The 13,031-nt window shown below is 36.5% G+C and overlaps 1 protein-coding gene across 1 annotated transcript in view; it reads right to left on the reverse strand.

Moving 5' to 3' along the window:
* LOC150094441 (adenylate cyclase type 1-like) overlaps positions 1–8,656 on the reverse strand; it is a 619,545-nt gene extending 610,889 nt beyond the window's left edge. Inside the window, exon 1 of the mRNA XM_090412469.1 lies at positions 7,959–8,656. Coding sequence (XP_090268595.1) covers positions 7,959–8,546 — 588 coding nt within the window. The 5' untranslated portion in view covers positions 8,547–8,656. The remainder of the gene's footprint in view (positions 1–7,958) is intronic.
* Between the last annotated feature and the right edge of the window lie 4,375 nt (positions 8,657–13,031).

Here is a 13,031-nt window from a genome sequence, read left to right on the forward strand (position 1 = left end):
TATTTGATGAAATAAACTCATGAAAATCTATGCAGTAGTGCAACATAACTAGAAATTTCAGCTTTACATCATTACAATGACTCACATTGTTTATAAATATATAAATAAAAGTAGTGGCATATTCTTTTCAATCCAAGTTTAGCTATAATTAGGAAAAACTCTGAAACAATAAGTTGGATTTTGTTTAGTCGTCGTCTCTCGCTCTCTCTCCATGGACGCATATATCTTTACAACCCCAATTTTGTTATTGAAAATCTTACAAACGTTTCAAAAAGCCTAATCTACGAATTTCTTACGCCCAATATTCATAATAGATGTTCCTGTGCTGTGAATTCTAATGCAAACAAATAACAGAAATGCTTGAAACGTTTCTGAATTCGGTTTTTTTTTTTTTTTTTTTTTACCTCCAATGTCCTGGTCCTTAACTTGTGGAAAATGTGAATAAAGGGGAGAAGAAAATGAGAATTTATTTTCATAAATCAGTCCTACACATGAAAACTGAAGAACCCACAGCACATTGGTGTCGTATGCCAAAAAAAAAAAAAATCAGAATTTTTATTTAAAATGAATAATTCGGGGAAGGCGAAATTTTTTGGACCAAGATTTTTTTTTTTTTCTCTAGTTAAATCTCACAAAATGATTCCAGCGATCGGCTTGCAGTTAAATATCAAAGAAACTGAAACAACAATTACATAAGAAACTACGCCACAAGAAACTGATTGTGTACGCGCGCACTCGTGTGTAAATCCGGCTATGAGAGGTTGGAAAGCTATCGCATATTTAATATTGTGATGAGATCTAAGAGTTAAATAATCCGAGAACCCTGCTTTAAAGATCAAAGATGCCGCTCTTCGAGCAACTTCAGACATCCAAGAAGGAGCCAATTCTGCTGCTACTATCACTAGTATTAAAAAAAAAAAAAAAAAAAAAAACATATAAATGCATTCCTTTTTGGAACAACGGTTTAAAAAAATCTTGGAAAGGGATGAAATCTGGAAGATTTTAAATTTTAAAAGATCAAAAGATGACATGAAAAAACAAAACATAAACCACTGCTGTGATTGTTGAATCACTAACAAGATTCACCGCTAGCCAGACTCAGCTGAGTGAAAGCGAGGACTTGACACCTTGGACCTAATAAGAGGTGTGTGTGTGTGTGTGTGTGTGTGTGTGTGTGTGTGTGTGTGTGTGTGTGTGTGTGTGTGTGTGTGTGTGTGTGTGTGTGTGCGTGCGTGCGTGCGTGCGTGCGTGCGTGTGTGTGTGTGGATATTTCACACACATTTCTCCCCTATGTCATTCTTTACAAGCAGCTGGACCCAGTACCGTCGACAGGGTGTAGCATAGAGGTTGCCTGCCTCACGGCTTGGTAAGGGCGCTCGTTCAGCCATATTGCGGTAGGCGCAGTCGCTACAAGTGCGTAAAGAAGTTTTCCAAGCTTAAACTGATTAAAAATTATTGGCGAACAGCAATGATCCAAGAAAGATGGGTTGGTCTAGCAAACTATATTGAAAGAGGTGGACATAGCTTATAATTTAAATTTAGAAAGGCTTATAAACAGTTTTATTGTGCGATATCCCCCGTAGAGCAAACATTTAATTAATATTATTATGTAATCGTTTTGCATTAATGTTTTCTTGTAATAAGAACAAAATAGCAATTGGAGATGTTCTTATATTTTTGTCACTTCATCATCTGGTAGTCCAACGGACGAGTATGGGTTTGGCGGATGCCAGGAGAACGCTACCTGCCCGAATGTGTTGTGCCAGCTGTGAAGTTTGGTGGAGGAGGCATCATGTACTGGAACCGTTTTTCACGGTTCGGGCTGGGTCGCCCTAATTCTAGTCACAGAGGATCTTAACGCTGGGGTAGCTAATAACATTCTAAACAATTCTGTACTTCCAACTTTATGGCAACAGTTTGGTGAAGGCCCTTTCCTGTATCATCAAAACCACAATGTCTCATCCGCAATGCGAGATCTGTGCAGGAATGGCTTGATGAAGACGTTGAAGAATTTTATTGCTCTGCACATACTCACTGCGTTTAAAGTAAAAGATTGAATAACTTCAAAGGTCTTCGGATCTAAAATGGAGTATCACAACGGACAAAAAACGTACACTTCAAAATAAAGGCATTAGTCTAAAACAGCTAGTTCGTAGAATTAAACCGGGATTCCACTGAATTTCGTTTCCTATGATTTTCAGTCGGTAATCAAATTATTTTCTTTTTTTCCAAGAGAAAAAGAAAGTGAAATTAGGACTCACCAAGAATCTTTTTTACGTACATTTTCTTGGCTTTGACAGTTTTCCGATTTCAAATGCAGAAATAAATTTACTGCGCTGTTAAGACTAATGGGATGGTGGCTTTGCTTTCGCTGTCAATAGATAAAAGCTTTATTCAACAGTAACTAAGCATAATGCTATAATCATAAATATGTCAATAAGTAAAGCCCCTTGTCTTTTTTTACAGATTTCATACCGGATAAACATATTATGTGATTATTACGGGGAAAAAAAACGAAAGACTGGATGGAAGAAAACGATTAGTACTTTTGAAAGAAAATTATCATTATTACCATTTTCATTTTTCACGAATACCATCTGCAACATTTTAGAATAAACAGGATACAGTCAGAGAAGAATATGAAGAAAGGACGGCTGCCCCATGTGATAGAATCGGAAGTTCATTCCTAGTGGATTTCGCAACAATTGATGTATTACTACAAGAGCAACATTTACATGTTAAGGGTATTCAATGAGCTAGAATAGCTAGTCTTTTTAGAGCATCTCCAAAGGTACAAATCCTCTATGTATGTACGTTGCTATATTTTATCTCTAAACATACTGAATACGTACATAACAGTAAACTGCAGCCTTATCACTGAAGGTGACAGCTGAAGTATGCTTGCTTGCTTTCGTCCACCAAGAGAAAAAGAAAGCAATGACTGAATGCTTAGGTTATGGAAAACATTCATCTCAAGGCCTGTTATGTATTATAAGTTTATATAATCATTCATTTTTAAATAAATGTATTTTGTGTATAATGTAGACTTTTTATAGAGGAAGCGTAGATCGATTGAATTCAAAAGGATAAGAAACAAACAAACACACAAAAAAAAAAAAACATAAAATAAAATAAAAGTCTTGTGTAGAACAATGATCGATCACGGATATAGTCGCAAGATTAACTTGTGACGCTGCCGAATATATGCGTGGTCAGCGGTTAACATTGAAAACTGATAGATGTACGTGTTGCAAATCCTCAATGGTTGTATCAGTACAAACAGAATTTGCTCACTTGCGCTATTCAGAAACAGGCATGTAATGGCATGTAGGTACACGAAAACGGGCCCGCATACACATACGCAATAAATAACTAAATAAGTGTGTGTGTGTGTGTGTGTGTGTGTGTGTGTGTGTGTGTGTGTGTGTGTGTGTGTGTGTGTGTGTGTGTGTGTGTGTGTGTGTGTGTGTGTGTGTGTGTGTGTGTGTGGTGTTTGCTATAATTTTTTCTTTAACCCTTGTATGTGCTTCTGGTCAGTATATAGGTAGGTTAGAAGGAGGCAAACATAACAGTGAGATCTACTCAAGGTCATGTGATAAAACTAAGGACTACCTTGGATCTTTGATACTGATGGTTCTCCCCTCCACACACACACACACACACCACCACCACCACCACCACTACCACTGCTACCAGAACAAAAAATATTGCTGAATTATATTCATATCCGACTAAATAAAAAATAATGATTTTGCTGAAACACAACTCTTCAAATATAAGTCATTGGTGGTAAAGTGCAACTTTCTATGGTGAAAATAAATTCAGAAATTAGCATTTGACAATCGTTGATGTGTGGGGATGCAGCTCAATCACAGAGACATTTCAAAACTTGACTATCTAACAAAAAAGGGAGTGGGGAGGTAATACTTATGCACAATATGAGAGATACAAAAAGCTGTATAATTATTAGAAAATTATTAGAAGGAATATTTTTTACCTCTGTAATAATTACGAAATTCTTGAGGCAAAATAAGCAGTCTATCTGATTCATGTTTACATATGTAAACTTTCTAAAACCGTGATCCTGTGAGTGTAAGTTATGGATCGATCATTACAGCACATTCGGCAGTCAAAATGAGCAAAAGGAATTTCCTTGTATTATAATTTGTACTCCATCTCTCTCTCTCTCTCTCTCTCTCTCTCTCTCTCTCTCCCTCTCTCTCTCTCTCTCTCTCTCTCTCTCTATCTCTCTCTCTCTCTATTTCTCTCATCAGGCAGCTAGAGCACAGCATCCCAGAAAAATCACGAAGCTGAGAATGACTTGAGACAGAAGAACAACCGCTTCTTTTTGAGTAATAAGTGGATATAACGTGAATGGCTATGCAAATCTGAACTAAATCATATACACTTTATTCAATTGGAACTGTTAAAGAATGTTTTTTTATCTTTTTTCGAAACACCGCGAGATCACCGTTTCCTCTCTCATTAATTTATTTTAATTTCTTTTAATGATATATAAAGCACAGTAATAAATTCAAATTTTGTTTGTTTTACGTCTATTTATTTCTGAGAATATGGTAGTCTTGAATTTTATTGGAAACACAAACTACGAGATCTAAGGTATATTCTGAAATCTTCGGTGGACGCACTTGCCAAAATGTCGACGATATCTGCCGCATCGACTTACCGAAACCTTTTGTCTCGTTAAGGTTCACAATTACTTCCAACCTTCATATATTCTTCTGTTTCTTCGGCAATTCCCACGAGGATAAGTTACCAAACGATAACACCATCAAATTCTTCGTCAAGAAAGAGAGAGTGTCATTCGCCCTTCTAAAAAAGCTGTGGGACATCTTAACCGAGTGCCTTTATAAGTCGCGTATCGATCATTACAGCACGTTCTGCAACGGCACAAAGAATGGTTGCTTGCGCTGATCATTTTTACTCTCTTTCAATCACTCATGCACCATTTACTCCATAACTCTCTCTTGGAATGGAACTTGGAACGGAAAACATTATTTTAAGTGTTAACCTAAAAATATATTTTGTCGATCATACAGCAGTTCAATCAAATGCATCGTTATCATCGTAAACAGAATGAAAACTAGTACCTTGATAAGAATGCACTTAGAGAGGAATCATGACAAATACGTAAGTTCAGTTCCTTTCAGTTTCGCAATAACTACGCTAATTATGGTAGCACGTTTCAGGCTGCTTTTTGTTGTCACGTTATCAAACGCTCTGTAATAAGTTAAAAAAGTGCAGTTTCAATATTGTTAACATAAGTTAACATGTCAGCAATGAATCAGCAACGTCTATTTAACAGATATCCTCAACCGTTGTTGTCCCTGCTGCCAAAAATTGGAAGTGAGAATTAACAAAAAACATGCATGTTATTCAGAAATATGCACAGCACCAGACATTTTTACTTGAAACCAGAGATGCAAATACAGATGGATTAAAAAGCCACTTACCACTCTTCAGGTGAAAATATTTGAGAACAATTTATGTTATATAATTAATTAGTCCTCAGAAATAAAATTTATGGACAGATGGCTAATTAGTAGACTGTTATTAACTGAATATTAAGTCTATGCCTACTGATATCTTTAATATTCCGTAAGAGATTAATTACTAATATGGTTATTTTTTCATGTGACTGCCAACCACGAAAGGTTTTTTGTAAATCTATAGTACATTAACCATTAGTTAAGCATTTTTTTTATTGATTTTATATATTTGCTCTAGGAGGCAAACGTGGAACTTTTTTTTTACAAGATACTTTAGGACTTAGATAAATGGAACAGCGGTCTCACAGAAAATGATGAAATTCATTTCCCACAGCCTTGTCCAGAGGGATTCAAACCCACACAGCCTCTCGGTTGGAAAGCAGGTAATCACTCTTCCAACCAAGCAAGCAAATTTAATAATTTACTGTTTCCTATTTATTTACAATTGACTTGTGTTTTCGTAACTTTGTATGGCCTGCACAAATATAACTTTTCTTAACATGAAATTGACTTTATATTACTTTATCATATATAATTATCATTACTAGCTAGGGAGCTGAATTTTTCTCTGTGCCATTAAACCTTTAAGGTAAATACGTGATCAAAATGCTTCATATCACATAAGGAGCACTAAAATAGAAAGCTGAACTTCTTGCTAAAACTGCATTTCTACTTCATATTTTCTATTTCCTGTCTTCAGTAAAGGATAGAAGAGCGCGCAGTCGCAGTTATTATGCAGTGTTGTAATCCGATGTTTGAATACGACCTGTTTAATATTTGTTTTTAGGTATATGGAACACAATACTCCAATAGACTGAAAGCATTTCGAAGGAATACTGGTGATTGTAAAATGGTTTTGAGTAACATGAATCATTTAAGGGGGGGGGGGAGGAAGAAGAAGTGTTTAGATCAGATTGTGTGCTGGTTTAGTTGTTATGTTTCTTCTTCTCACGTACTGCTATTACTACCACAACACTAACAGACGTGTTTAAGAAAATACACAATTCAGTTCTCACCTTTTTAATTTCACGACCTATCATGGGAATTTTCTCCCATCATGACTGCTGAATTCCTGTTAGTCACAAACAGGAAAATTAACGCAGTAATCCTTGAATAGCTTCGTAAAACAGATTAACAACTTTTAGTTTTTATTTTTACTTTTGTGTTTATTTATTTTATTCTTCTTTTTTATACATATTATTACAGCAGAAAGAAAATATCTGTCCAGATGTTTAAGGGAAAACGCCGAAACAATTAAGCCCGTGAGACAAATGTATCATATCTGTCAACTGTAGTAGGATTATGGACTAGTTTCGGAAAGATGGACTGAGTATTTTTTTAATTACGACAAAGGCAGCTAAGGAGATGCATCAAGTCTGTCATTTGCAATGATGTTCTCTTTCCGATTTTTATTTTATTTCACTTTAATTGTTATTTTTGTTTTATTTTACTGATTTAATTATTGATGGGGGAGAAAACACCCAGTTTTCGGAGAAAAATCGTGTCATTTTCGTACGAACGCTTTTTCAACTGAAGGGGATTTTTACCCTTTTAGTTGAAAAAGGCTTCATAAAAGTTGGAAAGGAAAGATTCGATTTGGTTTAATCAAGATTATGACTGAGGCTAAGAGACCAATGCAGTGCGGTCTCCAGCAAGCTTTTTTTTTTCTCTCGCAGTAAGAAAAACCTGCAGTTTCGTTAAGGGTAAATAATCCAACACCTCGCCAACAGGATTCAAATCCCAATTTTTTTACAGGGGGGGAAAAAAGTAAATCCTACAGCTGTTATGGTAAAGAGATATTTTTGAGTCCCCTCAAACTGAAAAGCCTTCTTAGTTTAAGTTTTTTATTTAAAGAATGCTTGCTCAAATGCAATACATTAATGACCAATTAACTAGTGTGCAGCGCCTAGAAGAGTGTTTCGTTCTTTCCGCCGAAGTTACGGCACTTCTTACAGCCTTCGTCAGCCCAACTCGGTTCGATTCTAAAAATATTTTCACGAGCTTAATGGTATTCGAACCTAGATCTTGCCAGTCAAAGGATATATGTTATCAAAGGTGTTCACGTGACGTGTCAAAACTACAAAATCAAGGTACATTTTCTAGGCTTGCATTCCAAACTCTTCTTATTGTGGTAATAAACAGCGGATATTCGAAACTCAAGGCGATTCTTACCACATTTTCATCCAGCATGATCGAAATTTCATTTCGAAATTTTGCTGTCCCATCCCCATTTTTTTCTCCAATAACAATGGCAAATCAATTACAAAGAGGTGGCTATATTTGAAGCTACTAACTCCTGTCTTCGATACTAGAAAGTATTTTAACTTCTTTTGCAATTTCAGCCTTCATGTCAAGACAGCTTTACAATATGGATAGACAGTTTGTTACTAGATTATTCTGGATAGACATCTGTTGCTCTCCTTTAAGAAATGAACAAATGAAACTTACCTGTTGCCACAAGAAAGCGTGGAATTCGTAGGCCACTACAGCTGCCACAGACGTGTGCAAAACGGGAAGGATAATCCCAAGCAATAAGGCCACCAGCGTTTTTACTGGTAGCATGGTGTAGGCGAGGAAGAGCACGAACACAATTTCCCAGACTCCGTCAGCAGCGCTGTGACGTGCACCCCACGAACCCTCACCCCACGTGCCGCGTGTCCCGACATCCACGGGAAGGGTCACGAGGCAGAAGGTGACACAGAATAACAAAAGCACATAGCACAATGCCAGGAGGTGATTATTCTGGACGAACTTGGTATGGCTGAACACGAGCATAGCTACAAAGCACGCGGAGTGGAACAAGTAGTATAGACTGGCAGCCGTGGGTGACTGCACGAATGCTAGGTGGACGATGGCCAATGCCGTTGTCAACATTACGAACAGAGCCAGCATGCTAACGATAGAGGACTGCTGTAGTTTGAAAATGTAGCGTTGATAGAGATTCTCAAGCTCATCGTTCTCGAATCTGCGTCGATTGAAGAAGCGTAAGAACGCCACTTTGTGGTAGGTGTTCATCGCCTTCACTGAGTGATCCATGCCGATGGATAGTTTCAGTGTATCACCATTTACATCACGAAATATACAGCATTCTTTGACCAGTCACTATGGTAACCTAGGTGTGGTAGCCAATTCCTCGCAACCATTGTTAATTAAATTGGTCTCCTCACAAAGCGTTGCGCTCGGACCTCTTCCATCATTTCCTCGCCTGTAAGGTCATTATTACACAACCTTTCACACGCGTAAACACCACACGCAGTGATTCTCGTTTGCATGTTCGTTCTCGTTGCTTACTTCTATATTGCAACGCTATGAGCTTAACCCTGGTGAGCCTCTAAACAACTCTCTCTCGCGCACACACACACACACATACACACCACACACGCAACGCGTTTTGAGAGGCTCTGACAGACCAACAGGAAGGCTTCTTTGTCTACCAACAAACGTTGGGACGTCCGGTTGGCTCTCAAGGTAAACGATGTGTGACTACGACATAAAACGTTCGATAGACACCTCCTCAATCGTCAGGTAAACAGCGAAAGCATTTATTCCATTGAAAGAACACTTGAGGCTACAGAAAGGCAGGATGATGTCAAAGAAGAGTTTTTTTTTTCAAGACAGATATTGCAGAAATGCTTCTATTACATCTCCCCCCAAACACAACTTTCGCTTATCCCGTGGTGATCGCGCGTGCAGTACTGGGGCATGTGTTGGCGCTTCACACAGGCTTGACAAGCAAGCGTTCTCTAGCAGAGACATCTGGCGGTGCCCTTAGGAATTACGAGAAGACAAGTGCAGTGACGTCAGAGAAATGCAGAGCGCGTGACGAGAACACCAACGGGAAAGCAAAGATGCTGTTTTTGTTTAAATGAGAAGTTAAGAAAACTAGTAGAATCAAATACTTGCATCAGTTTCTTAAATCGTAATTATTGATTACGATTTAAGATGGTGTTCATCTTAAACACCTATTCATATATCAGTAGCAACAATTAATAGACATCAATATTTCACTGGGGATGAAAGAGAGAAAGAGGATGAGTGAGTAAGGGGGGAGAGAGAGAAAGAGAGAGACACATTAACTTTTGGATGACAGTACTGCGTAATTAATTTTTGAAAGACTAACGATATGATGAAAACGCGTGTGATTATAGAAAAGCTATAATCACACGCTATAATTTCAACAAAGCATTGACTATTTTGGTTGTTAGACTACAATGTGTGACTTTCTTTTTTCAGACCCGTTTTGTTGAAATATTAAAATTGGTATCAGGTCTAACTGTAACAGCAGATCTGGTAAGGGAATTTACAAATAATAAAAAAGTGCACTTAAGAGTTACAATAAAGTCTGAGCAGGTATGATTGATCGAGTGAACAGTATCTCTGCTCTGCAACCAATAAACTGTAAGTTCGAATCTCAGTTTAGCAAATGATGTATGTAATGTCTTTATACAGGAGATGAATTTTCTTGCTCGTGTAAGACTACCACTCAACTAGCTGGAGGAATGAAGTGTCTCGGGAGGGGGGAAGCGTTCATGCCTGGTCTTTAGAGCAGAGTTCAGTTTGAATTATAAGGTTAATAATCATCATCATCATCATGCGTATCAAGGATTTAGGCCTAGCATGGCCTGATCCGGCCTTAGAAGTCATCGTTGAATCGTTTAAGAGGACGTCCTGGTTTTCTTTTTTCTAATGGCTTGTACTTTAAGGCTTGTTTTGGTAATCTTTCTGTTTTCATTCTTTGAACGTGTTCCATCCATCTATGTTTATATTTTTTAATTTTTTCAATTACTGGTTCTTGGTTTAGTTCTTTCATAATATCTTCGTTTCTTTTGTGATCAAATAGGGTATACTTTGCAGTTTTTCTCATAAACTTCATTTCTGCTGTTGTTAATCTTTGTTTGTCTTTTTGTTTTATTGTCCAGATTTCGCTTCCATACATTAAGACCGGTAGGGCTAATGTATTGTATACTTTTAGCCTGGTTTGTTTTTGAACTAGGTTTGGTTTAAATATAGAGTTAATTACTCCTGTTATTTTTAAATATTTTGCAATTTTTATGTTTATATCTTTTTCATTTTCATAAGTGATCATACATCCTAGGTAGTTAAATGAATTCACCTGTTCTAAGATCTTGTTATCTAATACTATTTTAGTTCTTGCTGGATCTTGTCCTTTAAAGGCCATAGTTTTTGGTTAAGGTTAATAATAGCTAACCTTATTCATATCACAAATCCGCCCAGCTATTGAATACTGCTCTCACATTTGGAGTGGGACCTCTAAGAGCTCCCTCAAAATACTTGACTTAACACAGAGGACGGCAATTAGATTGATTAATAACCTATCTCTTAACAATTCACTTATCATTTTCGCACAGGCACAAATTTCTACAATTTGTGTATATTCTATAAATATTTCCATAGCAAATGTTCATCTGAAATAACATCAATAATTCCTCACTCAGTACTAAATTCGTTGGAACACATACAGCTGCCGCTCTTCAGAGTACACGTTGAAACCCACAGAACAAGTTTCTTTTTCTCCTCTTTCATCCCTGCTACTGCTGTATTGTGGAACAGTGTTTTCCCCTTATTTATTTCCCAATGAATACAATATACAGGCTTTTAAATTAAATGTAAACAAGTTTCTCCTTTCCCAACCACTACTCATACAGAGTACTAACGTACTATATGTTGATTAATCAACCTCTCATGTATGAGATCAACATAAAAAAAAAAAAATCTAACCTTAGCACACGCATATTACTTATGTACTAAGATTTATAACATTTTATGAATGGGAATCACATAAAAAAGATTTTATATACTCCCCTCCAAACATCAAGTTTTTGAACTCTGCAAATCGAGTTCACATTGTTTCTCACAAAAAAGTGGTAGTCAGCCATACTCTTGTCAGTAGTAAGTGCAAATCATAGAAGTGAATTCTACCATCAATGAAGACAAAATATTCGCGACAACAGGAGAGAGAGAGAGAGAGAGAGAGAGAGAGAGAGAGAGAGAGAGAGAGAGAGAGCGTCTGTATATATCTAATATATCTATGTATCTATTCAGTTGATGCTGTGATATTTATCGCTATTTCAATAATTTTTAGGTGGCAGATGAATTTTTATCGTCCAATCTAACTTAAAAAAGGCCTGAAGTGGCTTGAGAAATGTTCCGTATTTCATTTAGAATAGGGTTCCGGAATATTTAGCTCTTATTCTACTCATGGTACTAATACTCATGTACTACAGAAGTGCACGACCTCTCGTGGGTGGTATTCATATATATATATATATATATATATATATATATACACACACATACACAGAGAAAGTTTTTTTTTCTCACTTAGTTGCAAAGTAAATTACACTTGCCAGAAAATTATATTATTGTTTAATCCTTTACCCAAATGAAGCAAAGATACTTTACGCGCAAACTTTGTTTGCTTACACGTGGGTAAAAGATTAAATAAGAATATAATTTCTTTGGAAAAAATTCCTATAAATAAATAAAAGGAAAATTTGGTGAAAATACTTCAGCGGTACCATTTCTCGTCATCTATGTTCCTTAGCAACCCTTAAGATCATTCGTCAAGCCACAACTTCCAAAGCCTCAATGTTATTACGATAGGTTGGTTGGTTGGTTAGTTTTATGCCTGTGTTGCACATTTTGTATGTAAATTGAGTGTTTTCTGGTGGCTCTGTCTGTTTTCTGGATGAAAATCCATAGTGTTCCAGGAGGAGGAACTTCCACCTACATGAACCCGGCTAACTCACTCTCAGGTAAGGAGTTCTTATGAAACTATGAAGTTATATTTAAGAACTAAACTGCTTCAAAAACATTCTTGAAAACAGTACTGTAAACCACATTTTTATTCGGAACAAGTAATAAATTCAAATAGCTTCATTCAAGCGCATTTTCGCATATCTGAAAATCCTGATTCAAGAAGCAAACTTTCTTGGCTGTCTGAAATCAAGATTTTTTATATGGAGATTTAATACATTCTGAATGTTAACTAACTTATATTGCCAAAAACAGATAGAAAAATCAAGTGAATAAGCATAAATCCTCAATAACTCAATATAACTTTTTTATATTTTGTAAAAGACTGAATGAATTATCTATTTATCTATTTACACGATATAATATTCTTCAACATCAATTATGAATTAAAGAAGAGGCAATTAATGACACAAAACCTTTCTAACTCATGAGGCGTTCTAACACAGGTTTAGTGTTATAAAGATGGCGCGGAGGAAACTAAGACCCCTTAACTATTGTATCGTCGAGTTTTTGGATTCTATGAAGGTGTCATGCACTACTACTACTACTACTACTACTACTATTACGAGTAGTAATAATAGTAGTAGTAGTAGTAGTAATGTTCTGTAGGACAGAAATAAAATTTTCGGTTGGAAATTTTTCAGGCAAGAAGAAAGAGTTTAAAAAAAAATCGGCCAACTCGGATTCATTTACAAACTTTTATATATGTGACTCTATATAGTCGCTGATATTTGCTCTGTTCTT

The sequence above is a fragment of the Typopeltis vanoorti genome, chromosome 22 (genome assembly GCF_054136105.1).
Source record: "Typopeltis vanoorti isolate ZY-2024b chromosome 22, IOZ_Tvanoo_1.0, whole genome shotgun sequence".
Lineage (NCBI taxonomy): Eukaryota > Metazoa > Arthropoda > Arachnida > Uropygi > Thelyphonidae > Typopeltis > Typopeltis vanoorti.